Raw genomic sequence first — 21,457 nt, 5'->3', positions numbered from 1 at the left:
GCCCTTGCCGTGAAAGACTTTCTTGTATTTATGTCATTGTGCCAACAATATATCAGGATACCGCAAAGTTCACTGAGGCTGGGTCTCCCCACGTTAATATAGGTAAAGTGCATATGATATGCTAAGCCCAGTTTGACCAACGCTATCCAGGACAGTTCGTTTCGTTATCGCGTGGGCTTATTTCTCGAGATAGCGCAAGGAGGCCCAGACACACAAGGTTTGACTTGCTTGACCTGATATGAACTGACCGGTCACATCCACTGGGAGATGTGGTGGTGCATGAATCATTGTCGAGTTCTACAGAATGCCACATTTCCTGCCGTCAAAGCAGTCTGACCCATCAATGGTCACGTTCACGGACGTTCAGTGACGTCACTCCTCTGCAGCCTTATGCGGGCTATCCGATGTGTTCTGCTTGGCTGTAGCCTCACTGCTTTTAGAAACAGCCAGGTTCCTCTGGGGATTCCTACCATCCGAAAGGCAGACATGGAACTACATAAATAGCACTACTATCTCAGCAACTTCATTAAGCATTCTTAATATAGCAAGCCTCAGAAAAGCGCTCGCCGTGTAAAGGTCAATGTAATTCATGATTTTTTTTGTACTTCAGAGCTTCTATCAGCAGTGCTCGACATATTTTCGCTTTGCATGGTGTCACCTGTAGCTGGCAGCTGGGAGCGGCGACCCGCTATTGAACGTCGCAACAATGACTTCCAGTGACCCTTGACCACCCCGGCTGACTGCTGGATCCTGACCGGGGCTCTGTCTCTCACACAACCCACGTTTGTTTTGAAGACTCCAGGCTCCTACTTTTTGACATTCAAATGAGCTAATCCTTTTAAAAAGCTTTCTGTTAGCACCCACACGCCTGCCGCATTTGTTGCATTAGTTGGTATGCCTGTTACACAGAAAGGTCACTGGCTCTAAATGGTGTTATATAGATGTGTCAAGTACACTGCTGCTTTTGACGGGGCCAGCCACTGCTTTTGACGGGGCCAATCGCTGCTTTTAACAGAGCCAGCTGCTGCTTTTGACGGGGCCGACCACTGCTTCCGACGGGGCCAATGGCTGCTTTTGACAGAGCCAGCTACTGCTTTTGACGGGGCCGATCACTGCTTGCAATGCCATTTGTCACGAATGCCATGTAACTTGTTCTCGTGCCTTTGATTTCTTATGAGCAAGGAAAACAAAAATGCGCCTTAAAATCCGTATGCTACAAATTCCACCAGGGAAGAATACCACTTTGTTTGCTTGCATACCCAAGAAGTCTTCAACAGGGTATCATTTTACCTACAGGTGGCTCCATCTGGTGAAACTTTGAACACGAATGACACAAATTCTCGTCTAGACGCTGGACAGGGAAGTAACAAAGTCGCAAAGCATGCAACGTAAAACGCGAAGCATACATACTGTCGTTGCATGAACATGCACAGTGATATGAACCCTCAATTAGAAACTGTCACTCTACGTCTACCTATGCGTTTCATATCTTACTGAAGCATTACAACTCATTGCATTGCAATCATATAGATTGTCCATAGCTGTTAGGACATACAAACCAGCGCGTGCTTACGCTGATCGCCTGCATGTTTAATGGTACATGGGTGTTGAGGGCATGTTGGTGCCAAGCAGTCATGCATGATGTTCTAGCGGGCTGCGATGTTACCTTAACCACGCCACATGTCCCTATGGTAACATCGCAGTCCCACATGGCTGCGATGTTACCTTAACCACGCCCACGCCACAACCCCCATATATATATATATATATATATATATATATATATATATATATATATATATATATATATGTCATAGGCGCATTTTACTCGTGCCACCCCGCGAGCCACTCGATGGTGTAACGCCCGGGGCGTCCGGACAGAGCAAGTCGAGTGCACGCTACACGAGCGTCGTGATGGACGTTGTGACGGACGTTTTCCGTCGCGTCGTCACGCGGGCCGTCGTTGTGACGAACGTCTGTGACGGGCGCGGCCTCCCGTCGGCGGTCACGTGAGCGGCGGCCGGAGCCGGGCACGCGCCACAGCTGATGGGACGCCACCGAACTGAGCCAGCTACGACAGACAGCAGCCGCCGAGGCCGACTGAATGGCACGGCGGTCTGTGGCAGCGGTGTGCCTCTAGTCAGGCCGTGGTCTTGTCATTACTGCCCAGTGACACACGGCTCAGGAGTACCTGATCGTTACTGTTGATGGCGTATCAACGATACCTGTGCACGCCTTGGCAATATACATACATACATATATATATATATATATATATATATATATATATATATATATATATATATATATATATATATATATATATATATATATTAGTTTCAACTGCAATCCTGCTCTTTATACAACCTTCGTGTTTGCTGCGATCATATTCATTACCTTTATTTTATCATGGAGTATTTATGTCTCTGATGTCTACCTGTTGAATGTCCAGTGCTTTATAGTCACGTGCCCTGATTTTCAGCTCAGCATGCGCGGATGCCTGGAATCAGCTGAAACTAACTCCTGTATTCGGTTGCATCTGCCCAAACTTACACGAAGAGAACTGCGAGAAAATATTCAAGACCGTGCACAACAATCCGTGCATATGTAAGTAAGAGTGGCTGGGGAAATTTATTACACGGATAAACAACTGCAATGTCGACATTACAAAGCTGTAAAAGCTTTTCGTGGCAAAAGTATAGTGGTGATTTGGACAGCTGTCAAGTGAGTTGCCCGCGCCATGTTTATGCTGCTGCCCCCGCATCTCAAATCGTTGAGTAAAAAACCCTTGTTGTTTCGACTAATAGTAAGTTTCCAGCATGCGCTCATACCCGTCATTATTCGGTGCAAATTCAGTTTCTGTGAGCTGTGAAAGCTAATTTAAATAATCTGTTGGTTGGAAATTTGTCAAGAAAGAGGACAAAGTTAGAATGTGCGCCGAACGTACCTTGTGTTACAATACGAGATGAGGTGGTCGGTGTGCATTATTACGCCATTGTAAATGAGTAAGGGACAGGGATGGCACAAATATCTCTGTGGATAATTAAACAGCATGGAATCTGCCGTGTGCGCCAGGAGCGCAGCCAGCACTTGGTAGGGAGGAGGAATAGTTGATAAGGAACCCCTCATGAAGCTAGGTCTCCCATTAAGATGACTGGCTTTGGCACACTTCATTTTGACGGAGCCGATTTCCTTGTTTGTTTTCATTTTTAAGTTCTTTAACTGGGGAGTTAAATACCTTAAAAAAGAAAGTTTGAAAAAAATGAAAAACAGAAGACAGAGGAACTACCTGAAGGCGCAATTCTGTTTGTATTCTGAAGCCAGTAAGCTGAAGGAAGAGGGCGTCAAGTGACGGCATGTAATAAACCGCCCACACTTTTCAAGATGCAATGGTTAGTGGACTTTTCAAACCGATAGAACTCAAAGGCTTGCCAGATTTGTATGTGGTTGTGTAGAGATATTGAGGTCACCATGAAGGTTCACTATAGATCAAAATGGAGTGAGCAATTTGTACTAGCACGTCCATCCCATTTTCTTCTCGGGATGTTCAACCAACAGTCAGAATCTAGAACTTAAGAAATATTGTAGCAGTTTTGCACATGCGCGTCAAAAGCCTTAGAAACAAAAAGCAGGCGCCCGGCGCTGTGGCCTCCGTAAGACCGCGCTGCGACGGACAATAGGCTAGCGGCGGCCGCGGTTAACACTAGGCGGCGGACAACGGGACGAAAATGATGGCACGCCTGAAAAAGTCCCTTTAAACGCTTTAGAACATCAGTTCGTGCGTTCAGAAGACAATATTGGCAGGTAATTTGCCTGTGCAATTTTAAGATTCATAGAAGGAACATATTGCCATATACAGCACCGCGTTTTGGTGCTGGCATCTGGTTGTGAAACCAGAAGAGTAAAATTAAGTATTTATGTTGCGTGTTGCTGGAGCTGTTAATGTATTCACATAGCAGCCTCCATATTACATACATTTTAGAAATTTTCCCCCTCCGCCTAATACTTGAAAGGTACGAATGATTTCAAAACACTTTTTGGACCATTATTTCACGACGGTCATTTGCGCGCGCCCGGTGCCCGCCGCCTGATGTTATCTGCAGCAGCCAACGCCTTTCGCTTTTACGGAAACTGTAGTCGATTTCATTGTATGTAAAATCCATTTTGGCATGAAATTATACTTCGTTGTCCATTCGCAAACCGGACATGTCATCTTGTGACAAGTGTTCAAACCATAATGCAATTGATTCACTCGGTAAAAATAGCGTCCCTCCGAAATTGCACGTTTGCAGTGTGGCATTAACCATGATTTTCATTTAAGACATGTCCGGCACAGGAGAGGCCACGTGGCCAGCACTAGGGTGGGCGCACGTTCGGCACTAGAGCGGCCGTGTGTCGGGCACAGGAGAGACAGCGTATTCGACGCAAGGCTGGGAAGCACTGGCCCTGGGATGCGGAGCACTGCACCATTGCAATTTATTAGCCGCTTTTCATAACGAGAAGTGATAGATAAAAATGAGAGGTCTATGCCATTCCTCTGCTGTTTCCAAACTCAGAGAGATAGGGTCTCAAGTAAAGAAGTAGTGGATGGGTTTCAACAACACCTTGCGATTAGAAACATGTTACATGTTGCTAGGTCAACGACTTCCTCTAGTAAGCCAGGCCAAAGTAAAATGATCCTGGAAATCAAACGCGTTGCTTAACGCGCCCTTTTGTGCGATACCATGCTCCGCACTGGCACAGAATTTAACACGCGCTCGGGTGGGGGTCAAATTGGGCCCCAAAGGTTTTTCCAAAATGGTTTCGGAAAGACGAGGCGTAGCCACGCCAACTTTTGCATAGCTGTAGACAATTGAATGATGGATCGTTTGATATCAGACAATTTAGATGTACCTTGTAAGGTCGCTGGCCTATGGCAGGTCAAAGTCAGGCTATGATTTCAGCGAGGAGCGCTCAATCTGATGCTACAACGGAGTGTTAGACGAAACCATACATCTATGAGATGATTTCTTAGGCAACGCAAATATTGAATGAGCAAATTACGTTGCTAAGGTCAGGTATGAAGGCCAGACCAAGGTGAAGACCACTCTGTTTTATTACTCTAGCGCTTACTGTAAGGGATAGTTTCTAGCGCTCATTTCTAATTTATTGATCGCAGGAACCGCATTACACATCTTCCATGGAATTTCTGGAGGGAAAACAGGCCATTGACCGAAGATAACCCAAGTTGAAATGTTGTTTTTAGGAGCATACTCCCTAGCGTAATCTTTGTCGCTTATTCAAAGGCAAAACTCAGAGCAGTCTTGTATGATTTTGGTCACCATGACCTTCAAAAGGTCAAAGAGGTCACTGACCTTAAATGAGCTTGTGAACTTTTGCTTAGAAACAGTTATCTAGGTTCTGTGGGCACTTTGGAGACCAACCTAAAAATTGACCTCGCTCGACCTTATTTGATCCAAAAATTATGATGTGGTAACATTAAAATTTGACCTAAGTGATTTTACGTACAGGTCAACACACCCTGTAAATTTGATATCGCTAGCATCCCTAGTTCCCGAGATCTCATGGGGGTCAAACTGAACCCCACCCGAACGAAGGGTATCCTGCCGGCCATCCGGGCGCGTATTTAATAAAGATGTTTTATGCATGTTGATGATCCAGGGACCCGTTAATATAACGGTGTTAGACGGATTGTTGGTTGCCGCCTGTCGCCCGCGTCACCCATGGATCGCCGTGCAGTGTTCGTTAAAGCCAGTAATTTCCCAGAAAGTGGAATTGCTTGGTAAACTTTTTCATTGCGCTCGCTGATTGAAGAATCCCCCTCCCCACAGAAAAATTTCTGCGTATGACTAATTTGTGAATAAGGATACGCTTGGCCCTGATTTTTTCAATTTTACCTTTTATAACTAGAAAAGAAGCGAGGAGCTACCGCGAGGTAAATTCTTCTTGAGTTTTATAGTCAATCAACTGAAGAAATCATGCCTTGAACTATTGCATGAAATATGTCGCCAGCACTCTTCACCTATCGTTGATCCAGTGGACTCTTTCTAAACCGATATAACTGAGGAGCTTCGTCAAAATTTTTATCTGGGTGGTACGGAGATGTTAGGGACCCGCGCATGAAGGGGGTAGATCGTAATGGTTCAACAGTTTTTGCTAACATGGCCAAGTGATGCTTCTCTGGAAATGCTCAATATTCAGTCAGAATCAATAAATGCTGAAGTGACGCAGTTTTGGACATGCGCGCTCGCCAATCTTAATAAAAACCTCGTCACTACTTAATGCAGTCTCCATGGCCCACGCGCCATCGGCCCCGCGGCTGGCACTAAGTCGTGGCCAACAAGTAGACGAAAATGATGACCTTTTTAAAAAGTAACTTTGAACGCTATTAGATATCCAATCGTACTCGTAGAAGGAATTCCAGGCTTATATTTTGCCGGTGAAATTTTTAGTGGTGATAAAAACGAATTGGCCTTCACAACACCGCAAAGTGGTGATGGAACCTAATGGTGACGCTGGAAGAGTAAAGGTAGAACTTTATTGTTCGTGTTGCTGTGACCGTTAATCTGCCCAGAGGGTATCCTCAAAGTTGTAAAAAAAGATGCACCCACTCCAATCTCAAAACGGTACGATGGGATTTCGAAAAATATAACAATTATTTCACAACGGTCGTTCTTGGGCGCACGGCGCCCGACGCCTGGTGACACTTGCAGTAGCCAACGCTGTTCTGTTTTGCGGAAACTGTAATCCAGTATATTGCTGTCCTTGCTCCGGAGATTTCGGGCGCACAGGATCAAGCCTTTTGATGTCGTTTGTTTCATTAATAGATTTTGCAAAAGAATGAATGTTCTCAGGCAAACATGGGATGGCCTTGTTTGCTTTTGAATAAATGTTGATCCATCCTATTCAACACTAATGGGACTCCTTATTTCCGAGCGAGGAACCCGTTTGAGTAGAGCACCTGGGGGCACATGCTGTTCACGGTCCAGGGCTGAAAGTCCGTTCCATTCCATTGCAGCGTGTCTTCCGGGTGCCATTCTGGCGACACGGGGCGGGATCCCCTGGCTGATCCAGATGCTCTTAGAGGGATACATTATATCGCATTGGTCCCCTCCCTAACCCGCACAATTGGCCCGGATCGACGCAATAATCCTCACTGACGCATCAACATCTCTGGTTGCCGCAAGTGGTCTGATAACTGGCACATAGACTCCGGTTCAGGTTAACGGACCCACGCTGGAATTGGGTTGGAGGACCCACCGTTCGGTAATGGGGACCCTGACTGCCAAAGGACCCTTCCATTGCTTCAATGTGAACACTCATCATAAGTTCTCATGTTTCCTCTCATTGCCAGAGGGCTCGATCGTCGCAAGAGATCCTCTGTCTTTCGGGATCCTGTCGCCGGTCCTGCTGAGCAAATATTCGCCTGGCCGACTCGAATACTCTTGTTAACATAGAACGCCCCACTAGGCTCTCGGCCCCTGACAGATGCAGGAGCCCCACATTGTTGCGGTGGCCTCGAGTCCGACCAATGCAAATCACGGGCCGGCATTGTCGCTGCTTGGGAAATGGGCCCCGGGAGCTCAGACCGACAAACAGCCGACTGCTCGGTGTTGGTGATCTCTGGCCGGAACAGAAGAACGCTCGGTCTCAGGAGAGCCCAATCGACACAACAGGCCCTCTAACTGACATTTGAGATCACGACCCTACGAGCGGGTGTCCTTAATGTGGCCTGGAGTCAGCCCTTTAGGCACTGCAGCCATCCAATCGGGCCCTTGGTCTTCGGTCTCGTGAGATTTTTCGGTTTTTCCTGGGGCCCCTCGAGCATCATTCCTGGCTGACTCGGGGCCAACTGCCGCCATAGAACCCCTGTTAAGTTTGATGGCCCCTGACCGACACAACAGCCCTTAATTGTGTCAGGGACCCCGGTCATTGCAAATCACAGGCCTCGACCTCGTTTCTGCTTGGGAAATGGGTCCCAAGTTCACAGACGGAAGTGGAGACGATTGTTTAATGCCATGTCGAGCCGCTATATGATCGAAATAGAGGACCCTAACAAGATGACCGTAATAGAGGCCCTCTGACTGATATTTCTGGTCACGATACTACGGGTGAGGGGCAAGCCCGAGCCCAACTGGCTGCTTGATCTTTGGTCCCCAGGGGCCCTTCGGGCCGTCTTCGGACCACCGCAAACACGGCTCCTGGTGACTCGGGTCACTTGCCGACACAGAACCCCCTGTTGGGCACTGTAGAGCCCTGACCAACACCCTCGTGGTTTCATTGACCCCAACTAACGCAAGTCGCAGGTCCGGCCTTGCTCTTGCTTGGGAAAGGGACCCCTAATGCTCAGACCGATACGTAGTCGGTGATTCGGTGTTGACGGTCTCGGGGCGGATGGAGGCCTGCACTACCCAAGGCATCCCCAATCGATGCAAGAGACTCCCCGACTAACATTTCAGGTCACGGCCTCACGGGTGGGAGAGCATCCTTAATGTGGCTTACGGCCAGTCCTTCGGGCCCGCGCCCGTTGTCCAGTCGCAAACCGAACATGACATTCTGTAACAAGTGTTTGAACCATATTGCTATTGGTTCACACGATAAAAACAGCGCTGATCTGAAATAGCACGTTCTGTGTGGCTACAGGGGGGGGGGGGGGGAGCTACGCAGTTTGCATTGTTCCTAGACCTTTCGCATAATGGAATCACCCCACCTAATTCAACTAGGATAGCATCACCTCACCAACTTTGCTTAAGACAGAATCGCTCCACCTAATTCAGAAGGTACGATATGATTTCTCCGTTAAACTCGCCTAACAGAACCAGCGAATGTTACAGCGTCTACGTTTATACTCAACCATTGGGACCAGTTGCAAATAAAAGCATTTTGTAAGCTAGACACACAAAAAGAGACGCTTTTGACTGGACCTTTGTGGCTTTTTATGTTAAAACATTCGTCAAATTTACTCAAAATTTTGCAATTTTGATTTACATATGAGAAACAAATTTTGGCTTACAATACTATATATGTTAAGCAGAAAGGCGTCCTTCTGAAGCAAATGCTGCAAAAACTGAAGCCGTTAAAACTGTATCATTAACATCCGGTCTCTTCTGCATCTCGTGTGAAAATTGCACATTCAAATTCCGATAATTACACATGTTTCATTTCCCAAAAACTTAACAGACGAGTATTATCTAGTTAGCTTATATTTGAAAGTATCGCTTGTACGGACCCATGCACTGTAAAAGGAAAATTATTATGCAGTCTATGATATAAATGATCAGGTAGATCATTTATTTCTCAGAGGATGGGTCAAACTATTTTGCATCGCTGCCATTTCAAAACTACAGGGTCAAAATTCTTTCGTATCAAATTTGGCTCGAATCATTTCCGGCTTGCCGATAATAAGGGAGCACCCACCGGGCAAAAGCAGCTTGTTTCCTTTAGCTGATTGGCGCAGTAATGCCTAAGTAGCTTGAAATGCATTCAGACATTCTTTGGTGCTTTGTTTCAGACTGAGTGCACCAGCACCTCTGCACCAACGGCACCAGCACCAGCACCCGGCACAACTCCCAGCACAAAGCTCGCACCACCCGTCCCCGTCCTCGCTCGGCCGGCCTCGCCGCCGGCACCCCTTCCAGCACAAACTTCGTACGACCTGTCCCCCGTCCTCTCCCGGCTGTGCCCGCCACCGGCACCATTCCCAGCACAAAGTTTGCACCACCCGTCCCCGCCCTGCTGTCCCCGCTCCCGGCACCTCCGCACGCACCCCCGCTGCAGCCGGCAGCCCCGGCCCTTGGCGGCCGGCCGCCTCGTCACCGTTCAGTGTTTCAGTGGACGGTCTGGGCGGCGCCAACGCCAGCCGACGCCGCGTCGACCCGCTGCTGGTGGCGCCGCTGTTTAACATGAGCTCTGAGCGGCCGCAGCCGTCCAGCATGGAGCGGACGCTGCATGGACACCACTACGAGCAGGGGCACAGTTCCATCCCCGGGCGTCATCAGACTATTACGCGTGAGTGGAATCGACACGCTGGAAGATTGCTTAATGAAAAATGTACACATTATTGCTGCGTGCGCCGCTATGCTGAAGTGACAGTTTCCCCCTATTCACTGCTCAAAACGTCGCCTGTGTTTGACAGCCGTGCCGCAAAGTTAGGTATGCGGTTTGGTTTTGTCACACTGTACCTAAATACCAGCTCCGCGAAGTGTTTATGTTTGTAACGTCAAAAAGAGCTGAAAATCATTCTCATTTCTTTCAAAACATTATCATTTGCTTGTAACGGAGGAAAGCATATCGCGCGCAGTGGTCGACGTCAGATCTGGGCAACTAGGGAAAAATATTCAAAACCAACTACGCTGTCGAAACGGAATTATTGTACAGAAATCGCTGGGCCTGTAATCCAGTATGCAACGCATCGGGACAGCAGTAACCACGTAAAAATGAACCCAAATCCCCCTTTCCCTCACGGACCTCAAGCACGAGCTACCGGGTCTTAACCGCGAGAAACATGGAACAGTGAAAGTCGTGCTCAATTAAATGGTTGTATGAACTAAAAAGATTTTGTTGACCCTCGCCTTGATACGGAAGGGGGGAGGGGCGATACGCTCACTAAGGGTTTCTGAAGGTGTCTCTCCGGCATATAATATTTGCTGGCCAAAGTTTTTGATATTTTCTGAGCATTCATTGCGCATGTTTTGACACAAAAAGACGTATTTTTAGCATGCCTGGTTTTTGAAAGAGGATGACCTTTTTAGGAAGGCTGCACGGCGTTCACGGCCGGTGCTGGAGGCGTTCGGTGGCCGAAGAATCCGCCTATCGCGTACGACGGAGTTTCACGTTAACGAGGTCCCGCATCGTGAATTTGTGATCAGAACATGAAAATGCATATAACCGTGCTCAGATTTAAACAGGAAAGACGTCTGCATAAGTTATACGCTGCTGTGTGCCATAATTTCTTAGTTGATGGGAAATTTGGCTGAACAGTTTTAGGAATAACCAAGTTATGATTTTGCATAATGGGGTCAACCAGGGACACCACCAGAATCTTGATAAGGCTGGAGAAGAGGAATCAGGGATCACAAAGAACCACTTGATGGTGAAACCTCCCACCCCCCAAAAATCCTGCATATAGCCCACTTGATTTCTTGGTGACACGATTTTCTCTGTTTTAATTTAAGTTTTATCATTTATAACTGGAGCGGAACTAGTACCGACCAGAACAAACAATCACATTTGAATTTTAAGAGGAGTGTTCCACCTTTGGGTCATATTTCAAAAACATACTCTAGTGAAACCTCGGGGCCAATTACGTCTCATAATAAATAATGATTTATTTTTACGAATTGGTGTGTTGCAAACATTACAGAACACACACACATTGGAAAAACAAGGCAAAGTAAATGCATTTCTTCCATAGTGGTAAGCAGGAAATTCAATGAGTTTTCTCCCGCAGGAGCCGCTACCTCTGATCGAAATTCTTAGCTATTCAGAAGGATTTTGAGAAAACTGATGTTGCTCGTCAAATCGTTCGTGTCCGGCCGACCGATATCTGAGAAGTACAAGAAGCTGACATGCACCATTTAAAGTCCATAAACTAAAGGAAATTAACGTTAAATGACAGGTATGAAATGAGCGCCCAGCGCTATTCATTTCACAATTCTTCGTTGGGCTTTCTGAACTGATAGCTCACAGAGGCTTTGACATATCTTTGGGGGCTCTACAAAGCGATATCAAGGACCCCGGAAACCAGAAAGATTGCAGATCGAAATTGGGTTAAAGTTATTGTTAAAATGGCCAACCCATGTTCGTCTGGGAATGCTCAACCTTAAGTCAGAAATGCTTAGTGATAAAAACATGTAACGTAGTTTTGAGCATATTCGCTCGCGTGCGTTACAAAGCTCCGACACCCGACGTTGTAGTCTCCATGTTCCTCGCTACGTCGGCCCAGCGGCTCATCCTAGACGGCGCCCATGGGGAACGAAAATGATGCATCTGAAAGAAGTGCCTCTGAACGTCTTTTCACACCACTTCGGGTGTTTAAAAGACAGTCTGGGTGTGTATTTTGTTTGTAAGATTTTTAAATCGGTAAACTGGTGCTGATATCTGGTGGTGGAAAGGGAAGAGTAAAGATGGAATCTTTATCTATGTGTTGCTGTAACTGTTAATATGCTCGGAGAACCGCTTAAAATCTATTCAAGGGAATCACACCCACCAGTCTAACCTTTCAATGTTACGAATTAGTTTAGACAGATTTTCGGAAGCACCGCCTCACGGCAGTCGTTCCCGTGCGTACGGGGCTCGCCGCCAGGCGTTATTTGCGGCTGCCAAGGTCGTTCGGTTTCACGGACGCTGAGACCTCGGCCATCGGTGTTCTTGCTCCTTAGATTGGAAGTGCGCAGATTGAAAACATGTCCAGGTAATTTGTTTCACTAGTCGTTCCGCAAAAAGATGGACGTCCTCAGACAAACATGGGTCGGCCCTTTTTTAGACTTGACTTCAATTCGAGCTGTTGGATCAGGGCCCTTCCTATCGAGCACTCATGAGAACTATTACTTTTTTCTGGGAAAGGGGCTCCGTGGGTAAAAGACTTAAGGCGATAATCTCGCTCCCGGTCAGGAGGCAGGGACGTCATTCCGTCCTCAGCACGGGGTGCTTACCGGCTGCCATTCTGGCGACATTTTGGGGGGGGGACGGGGTCACTTGGTCGATCCGGAGGCCCTTAGAGGAATATATCGTACATTGGTTCCCTCCTTGACGCGGGTAGCTGACTACCTCTGACCTGGTTAGTTGGCCCCATTTCGATACAGAATCCCTTATTGGCGCGCAAATATCTCTCATTGTCACAGAAGGTCCAATAAGGGGCACAGGTATTTCAGTTTAGCTTAACGGCCCCTTGGTTGAAATAAAGTGGAGGACTCCCCAGGTATTTGGTCCTTTTTGACTGACAGAGGACCCTTCCATAGCCTCATCGTCGATTTTCGCCATAAGTGTTATGATCTCCTTTCATTTTAAGAAGGCCCCCAAAAATCCAAGAGGCCATCTGACATCGAGACCCCGTCCCTGCCCTTGTTCCTGTTCAGCAAATGCTCCCTTAGCTGACCCGGATCCATTGTCGACACAGGGCACCCTGTTAGGCACTGTGGGCCCCTTGACCGACACAGTGCTTTCATCGTTCCAGGGGCCCAATAAATGTAGATAGCCCACCCCGGTCTTGTACTTCTTGGAAAAGAGGCCCCATGGTTCGCATCCAAACGGAGCCGACTGTTCGGTGTGGGTGGCATCTAACCGAAAAAGAGGATCCCATTGTCCCAGGTGGTCTCTAGTTGGCACAAGAGGCCCTGGCTGGAATCTGAGGTCCTGGCCCGTAGGGCCTGGGCACTTAATCGGTCATCAGTCAGCCCTTCGAAGCCTTCGGGCCTCCAATCGGGCCATTGGTTTTCGGCCACGAATGGCTCCTCGGGCCTCTCGTCGGGCCCATAAAACACTGCTACTAGCTGACTTCGGGGCTCTTGCCAACATGCAACACATGTTAGACATGATTCCTGGCCGATTAGGGTCCCTCATTGACTCAGGGGCCCGGCCAACGAAAATCGTTGGCCCCAGCCTTATGTCTGCATGGGAAATAGGCCCTCGGGCACAGACCGAAACGAAGCCGGCTGTTCGGTGCTGTTGGTGCCTGAACAACATGGAGGCTCTCATCGGCTCAGGTGGCCCTTAACCTGCGCCCCGGCCGGGGGTCTGACCTCGCCCGTCCGGGAGGGGGGCGAGGACAGCTGACTTTCCCAGGATGTCCAGCTTCCAGACGCCGAATGAGAAAAACAAAGATACACTCTTGAAGTTATCGTCAAATTATGAAGAACGAATGCCAAATTTTTTACCTTGGGTAAAATGTAAGGGCACCGGAGGTCACGAAATGTCAAAAATGGTCGTTCTGATAGCTGCAGCTCAGACCTGCTGTCGCACATCAGGACGGATATTCAGGGCACGGAAATAAGCGTTAAAACTGTTGGGAGTCCACTCGACCATTTTTGTTCCCCACAATTTTTAGGACAGATCAGGTCATCGTTCAAAGAATGCCATCATATATAAACAGGTACTGAAAATTTCGTTTTGCTGCGAGGATTCGTTTTTTATCTGTGTTAGAAACACCGCAGGGGATAAGTCAGCTTCCCCGGGCCGGGCGCGGGTCAATAGTCGATGCATAGAGGCTCCTCAGGCCTCCCGGACCTAAGGGAGTACGCGTACCCATGTGACCCCTCACTTGCAGTTGTTCTGGGGTCTACTTTGACCTGGCAAGAAGGACCTCATTTCTGATCGCGAGATTTCGTTGAGACCAATGAAATGTTTTTATGACGCAAGGCTCTAGTAATATTTAGTAATACGCTTATTGAACTATTGCCAGCATTACATAGTAAAATTCCTAACTAAATCATAATCTTAACTTAATTCGTACCTTAAGTTTACTCGAAATTACAACGTTGTAGATACTTATCCAAAAATACACCATTTATTCAACCTGCATACACACATAACAGTGCGTTGCACTCACATACTCACATGCTTTCCGACATCTTCATAGTGCCCACTATTACGCCTTTGTTAGTTCATGATAAAGGCGCCCAATGTCACAACGTTCCTTTTCGGCAACAAGTGTTTCGTGAACATTACGCCAGGAATTAACCGCTATGCGCTATGAATTAACCTGTAGCTTATCTCTAACTGACGTAGGACTACTGCGATGGAACTCCGACGGTCGGACAGAGCGTCCTGTATCTTACCTCTAACTGACCTAGGACTACTGCCATGGAACTCCGACGGTCGGACAGAGCGTCCTGTATCTTACCTCTAACTGACCTAGGACTACTGCGATGGAACTCCGACGGTCGGACAGAGCGTCCTGTATCTTACCTCTAACTGACCTAGGACTGCTGCCATGGAACTCCGACGGTCGGACAGAGCGTCCTGTAGCTTACCTCTAACTGACCTAGGACTGCTGCCATGGAACTCCGACGGTCGGACAGAGCGTCCTGTATCTTACCTCTAACTGACCTAGGACTACTGTCATGGAACTCCGACGGTCGGACAGAGCGTCCTGTACCGTACCTCTAACTGACGTAGGACTAATGCGATGGAACTCTGACAGTCGGAGAGAACGTGGGACTGCGGCCAGATGTTGCGCGTTTTTGTTACAAAACATCTTGAACTTCCGATAGCGTGCAATGGAAAGCCATGCTCTCCGATCTCGGTGAACCAGCACTTTTCTCAATTGAACTGAATCAAGCCGGTCTAGGGGGCCACAAGTTTGCCCATTTGTGTCAGATTGATCGCCGCAGGACTGGGAAAGTCATGAAGATCACACGTGCCGTGGCGAAGCGTGGCAGTGGTAGACGTGTCACATGACTAATCGTGCGGCTGTTCCAGATCACCACGTGACCGGGGTAACCAGCGTTCCGGGAGACGACGTATTCCAGTCCTCCTGCCACACCGCTCTGGACAACTGCCTGCAGGACGACCGCTGCAGCGCCCGGCTGGAGCCGGTGCTGGCCGACTGTGACGAGACGGCCTGCAGCCGACACATGTGCATGCAGCGGCTGCAGCAGTTCTACGCTCAGGCCGACAGCGTGCTCGTCATGGACGCCGCCTTCTGTGTCTGTCGGTGAGAGACGATCGGGACCCTGGAAAATTGTTGAGCAGTGACGGTTTTAGAAAACAATGTTTGGGGCTTTATGGCTGTCAAACGATAATGCCCTTAGTTTGGAAGATTTTCCTGAAGAACTGTGTTGCATGTTACGTGCATCCAGGAGTGAGCATCGCGATTGGGACCGCTCCATTGTCGTGAAATGCTTTGGCCCGTGGACTCTGATATGTACCCTTTCCATAGGGTTTCTCACTTTCCCCATATGCGTGCGTACCTTGCTCATTCATAGCACTACACTGGATATATCTCCAGTCCCATGTAGCTCAGTATTTACAGGCTGCAAGCGTGTGGTCTGTCAGTGCAAGTCGTTTCATAAGCTTTACAAATGGCTTTGTTCCTGACTGGAATTCGGTCGACTGACCAATGCGTCGTGAGCGAGCTCAGAGCAGTCGAGTGCAGTCTGTAGAGGCAGCTGATGCCGTGCGTGTGCAGGCGCTCTGCGGACGGCGACGGCCGCTGCTTGCGCGCCATGGAGCGGCTGCACCCGACGTGCGCGCGCCAGCCGGAGAGCAGCGCCGTGCCCGGCTGCGACAGTGTGGCGCACCGCTGCCAGCGGCGGCCGGACGCCGGCTGTCGGCTGCGGCTGGAGCAGTACGAGCAGGCGTGCGCTGTGGACGCGCTGACCCAGCGCTGTGCTGGGCCGACGGCCGACTGTCGGCGCGCCCTGCTGGCCGTGCTGGGCACCCAGCTGCACAGCCGCTGCGCCTGCCGTGGCAGCAGTGCCGCCGCCCAGCACAGCTGCCAGGACTGGGAGCGTCTGCTCTGGGCAAACCCCTGTGTCGGTACGTCACTGCGTCACTGGTGTCGGAATACTGTACCGATGTGTGACCACCTTTCGGCCAATGCATCTCCAGCTGGTGGGTGTTTGCTATGTGGGTTTATTGACTGTGCTGCATGATATTATGCATCACGTTTGATCTGTGTATGCGTAATAATGCTGATTGTGATTCCTTATCTCCTTTCATTCCTCATCTCCTTACACTGAACCGTGCGACAGCACTGTCGGGCAGTCCAAGCTTGCGTCAATTTAGTCACAGCAGGCTCAGTACCATGGGGTTAAAACTAAGGACATGAGAAATAATTGGCTGCATGCAAATCTGGCGCTGCATTGTTCGCAAGAGGACAAACACTTCCGCTTTTTTTCTCGCACCACGCATACTTGATAATGATTATGGAATGCCGATAGCCTACAGGTGCACGAGATGGCGGCATTGTGTGCTGGATTCATGTGTGACGATGTGCCTGGAACAGCTGCATCTCGTACCCCGCAGCTCTGTCACAGCGCGAGCATCACCAGTTGCGTTGGGGCGCTATCCACGGAGGTGCAGCTGTGTCCCGCACGACCTCGCCTCCGGTCGAAGCGACTTCCGCTCACGGTGACCCACGTCCAAACCCCGGCCTCCGACCCGACTTCCGTCGCCCGGCCGCCACCACTCCGAGCTCCACGGCACCTCCGGCGCCGCCAACGACGACCACGAGAGGAGCCACCGTCGGCCGCCGGCCCCAGCCGTACTGCACCGCCCGCAAACAGGGCACCGTGGTCGACCACATTCCAGTCGGCTCCGGGATCAGGGTGAGCTCAGCACTCTGGAGTCAGGGTGAGCTCAGCACTCCGAAGTCAGGGTCAGCTCAGCTGCGGAGTCAGGTCAGCTCAGCACTCCGGGGTCAGGGTCAGCTCTCAGCGCTGTGGAGTCAGGGTCAGCTCAGCGCTACGGCGTTAGGGTGCGATCACTCCAGAGTCAGGATAAACTCAGAGCTTCGGAGTGAGTGTGCTGAGTGTGCTGAGCTGAGCCATCAGGAGTCAGTTTGAGCTTAGCGCTTTGGTGTTCGGGTAAGCTCAGCACCCGGACAGAGGGTGAGCTTTCAGCTCAGCACTTCGGAGCTGGGGTGAGTTCAGCGGTTAGTACCGTCAGTATGATATATTCATTGGATGATTCACTCGGATCGCACGCCCAAACGTCCATCGTCACAGATAACTAAGTAGTGCGCACTGATGTTCACTGGGAGGGCTCGCCTCTGCAGCATGAACAAAAACAACAATTTGGTTTAAGAAGTCCCAAGTGTATTGTACTGCAGGATGCCGGTGCACTGGTATACGCCTCCGATGCATTCTGGACTGTGGAGATAATAAAGCACCATTGCGTTGAAGCGTTAAGTACAGCAACACATGGACGCAAGAAATTCTCCAAAGATGGGGGAGGGGGCGGGGATCCCCCTGCGGGGATGAGGTGTAACGCCAGAGTGTTTGTCCAAAAGGTGCCCCAAAACAGAGCCTAAAGCTAACATTACTGCATGAAACAATTCACCTTATGTTTTTTCTTCAAAATCTGCTACCGGGAAGTAAGGGAGATTCTGCGACCATGTAGCAGAATCTCCATTAGCTCATGGTAGCTGGCATGGTGCGACCATGTCGGGCCACCACGACAGCGAGCCGGGCCCGCCGTTGACCATGTCGGGCCACCATGACAGCGAGCCGGGCCCGCCGCTGATCATGTCAGGCCACCACGACAGCGAGCCGGGCCCGCCGCTGATCATGTCGGGCCACCACGACAGCGAGCCGGGCCCACCGCCGGTCATGTTGGGCCACCATGGCAGCGAGCCTGGACCGCCGTTGACCATGTCGGGCCACCATGACAGCGAGCCGGGCCCGCCGCTGATCATGTCGGACCACCATGACAGCGAGCCGGGCCCGCCGCTGACCATGTCAGGCCACCATGACAGCGAACCGGGCCCGCCGTTGACCATGTCGGGCCACCATGACAGCGAGCCGGGCCCGCCGCTGATCATGTCGGACCACCACGACAGCGAGCCGGGTCCACCGTCGGTCATGTTGGGCCACCATGACAGCGAGTCGGACCCGCCGCTGATCGTGTCGGGCCACCATGACAGCGAACTGGGTCCGCCGCTGTCCGCGCCGCTGCTCTACAGCGTTGGTCGTTGTTGCAGTACTATGTGCAGGACGAATCTCCGGACAAGTACCGGGTGCAGAGGGACTGCTCCGAGCTGTGCATGTGCCACGGCCGCCACCGGCTCGTCTGCAACGTGCTCGACTGCGTGGAGAAGAAGAGCTGTCAGGCAGACCTGGCCGTGTACCCGCACGGCGCGGCCCGACTGCTGCCCTTCAGGGAGGGCTGCATCTGCCACCACGGAGACTTTGTCTGCATGAGACCTTCAGCAGGTGCGTCCATGACTTTGTGCTCATCGTGAGACACACATCTTTGGTGTGTGCGGTAGAGCTGTTTGAGTTACTTTGCGGGCCCAGTGGAGTTCTCCGAAAAATGTGACCCTCATGCATTTTCAGGCCATTCCTATAAAGTCGGGCGTGTCCGTGTGGTTATGTAGCAGCATTGACTGTGTTTGATTGGCTATTTATCACCGTTTTCTGCGATATATACCATGTTTCTTTTATTGCAGATGACTATACCCTTCCATTTGGCGTGTTCCTGTTCCTTGGGTACAGCAAAACAGACGAGGATGCTTTATTTCCATACACCCACAAGAGGGTCAAGGATCACGTAGCTGAAGAATTAGAACACTTACTGGAACTCACAATGACTAAGAGGGGCATGCGACTGCAGGTACGTTTAGAATTTTGCTTTTGTTTTTTTTTTTGTTGTATGAGATAACTGTATCCCGCTTGCTTCGTGATTTCGCTCCAAGCCATCCGTTTTAATGTACATGTATGCTATGCTATCAAGCCTCCAAGGACAGGAGTCACGCTGAAAAGTATGCTATCGTTTTGGTCTATCCTTGCATGGATCACTCGCGTCCAATCGTATCGATGACGCATTTTCTATCGAAATCCTTCTGAATAGTACAGAATTTAGATTACAACTGGCCGCTCCGGGGGGAGAAATCCATTGGACTACCTGCTCACCATCATTAAAGTAATAACTTTTCGCTTGTCCTGCTCTTCCCAAATTGTGAGCTCTGTATAATGTTGGCAATACACTTACACAGTGGCACTTGCGAAGCGCGCTTTGGCTATGGGAAACAGAGTATCATATGGTCTGCAGTGACGTAATGGCTCATGACCCACTGGTTCAAACTCCAACCAATGCGCTTCTCGGCAAGTGACCCTTGTCGCCCGCTGTGCCAATCACAAATGTTAATCTCTTCCTATGGTATCCATACCGGTAGATGTGCCACGTTTATGTCCAAAGTCCGCCATATACGGACTAAAAGAGCTCAAAAGTGGTGCATCTAGTCCGTCACATTGTCTCGGACTAGGGCTACATTCTGAGGACTACAAAGAAAGAGAAAAGTTGGTGCTGTAACAAAACGTTAACAGTGCAAGTCCGCCTAAAAAATAACTAAAACTGGTATCCTCGTTAGGTTTTCGTGGTACTGCAGGGGCACTATCCAGTGCTATCATGTGACGTGGCTGGTCTGGTCCTGAGGTTTCACCGAAATGTGTTTTTGAAATATGCCCCAGAAGGCGCGAGACTCAATCTCAAATAATGCATCAGTCTGATAACAAGTGGTGCAATAAAAAGTCTTTCTATGAATTACAGGGGGAAGATATCGTTTAGAAAACCTTCTGGGGACCCGGGTTAAGGACTACTGTATGCGCCATGACAAGAAACACAAAAACGCTTTCTTGAATGGTTATGTTTCCGTGTCATTTCAGGACTGGCCGTGCTCCTTGTCTGTGAAGCAGCACTTTCAGTCATCGAATAATCTTATCATCCAAGCAAAGCTGGACGAAGTCGAGAAATCATACAATCAGAGCATCAACCAACGATTGCTTAACAGAGAAAAGGTGATTAACCACGCAAACCAGGAGAGCATGATATGCAGAACCGAGGACACGTAAAATTCCTGGAGCAGCTCTATGTTGTTACCTTTTCCGTGCAAGGTGATCTGCAATGAATATACCTTACCTGTTCACAATGACTTTACTGTCTTTCGATCGTGGAATCCATGCAGATTAATATAGGAAGTTCGAATGACGGCTTAAAATTCATACAAATGCGAAATACATTGCAAAATGTCGTCCATATAAAACAGCCTGATCCCGTACAGCGTACGGTGGTCGGTGCAGTCATGATGGTACTTGCATGATGTCCTGCAATCGGCACTCTTGAGCATATGCTATAAGTGAGCCTTCCTTTCTCATGCTCCTTTTATTTGTCTTTCTTTTATTTTCTCGCCTCTCTCTTTCTCCCCGCAGGCAAAATGTACCAAGCCGCTGAGAGACATCAGCTTCATGGTGAACACCGCGAGCCAGAGATTCCTCTCGCACCCTCTACTCTCCGTCTTCAAGATGGCCGATCTGGAGGTGACGATCCCCGACATGTCGGCGGCCGGCGGCCGGCGGCCCAGCTGGGCCCAGCTGGTCCCGGTTCTTCGTCTACCTGGTTCTGGCGGGCCGGCGTTCGGGCGTGACGCCCAGGCCCCGTCTCCGCCCGGCAGTGTGGCCGCCTCCGTCCTCCCCTGCCCGGTCCGCCGGCGTCCTCGCGATGCGGCGACACGACGTGCTGTGACTGAAGAGCCACCGGGTCCTCCTCGGCCTCCTGTACTCGCTTCGTGTGCGGCGCCGGCTGGTCCGGGCTAGCCTACGCGGCCGGGCAGGCGAGGCCGTCAGGCTGCCGCTGCCCGGCCGGCGGCGGCGGCGTGTCGCGACAGCTCCGACCGGTGCGGAGCCGCTGAAGTGACGCGTGTCTATGGCAGTGCCGGCAGTCCACAGGGCTCGGTGCAGAGGCGCGGTGATATCCGGCAGACTTATGATTCTCTTCCTTCGCTCAAGCCTGGCCTACTGGT

General features: G+C 49.9%; 1 protein-coding gene across 1 annotated transcript in view; it reads left to right on the top strand.

Annotated features, from left to right (window-relative positions):
• LOC119092341 (uncharacterized) overlaps positions 1-21,180 on the top strand; it is a 56,913-nt gene extending 35,733 nt beyond the window's left edge. Inside the window, exons 5-14 of the mRNA XM_037215306.1 lie at positions 2,483-2,607; positions 9,832-10,008; positions 15,418-15,652; positions 16,127-16,476; positions 16,966-17,267; positions 18,641-18,872; positions 19,109-19,272; positions 20,325-20,456; positions 20,868-21,054; positions 21,110-21,180. Of these exons, the coding sequence (XP_037071201.1) occupies positions 2,483-2,607; positions 9,832-10,008; positions 15,418-15,652; positions 16,127-16,476; positions 16,966-17,267; positions 18,641-18,872; positions 19,109-19,272; positions 20,325-20,456; positions 20,868-21,054; positions 21,110-21,180 (1,975 nt within the window). The remainder of the gene's footprint in view (positions 1-2,482; positions 2,608-9,831; positions 10,009-15,417; positions 15,653-16,126; positions 16,477-16,965; positions 17,268-18,640; positions 18,873-19,108; positions 19,273-20,324; positions 20,457-20,867; positions 21,055-21,109) is intronic.
• The last annotated feature ends 277 nt before the right edge of the window (positions 21,181-21,457 follow it).

This window comes from Pollicipes pollicipes, unplaced genomic scaffold, assembly GCF_011947565.3.
Source record: "Pollicipes pollicipes isolate AB1234 unplaced genomic scaffold, Ppol_2.1 Scaffold_3447;HRSCAF=4054_pilon_pilon_pilon, whole genome shotgun sequence".
NCBI classification, from domain to species: Eukaryota; Metazoa; Arthropoda; class Thecostraca; order Pollicipedomorpha; family Pollicipedidae; genus Pollicipes; species Pollicipes pollicipes.
Note: the sequence above shows the minus strand (reverse complement) of the source record. Positions and strands in the feature narration are given on the sequence as shown.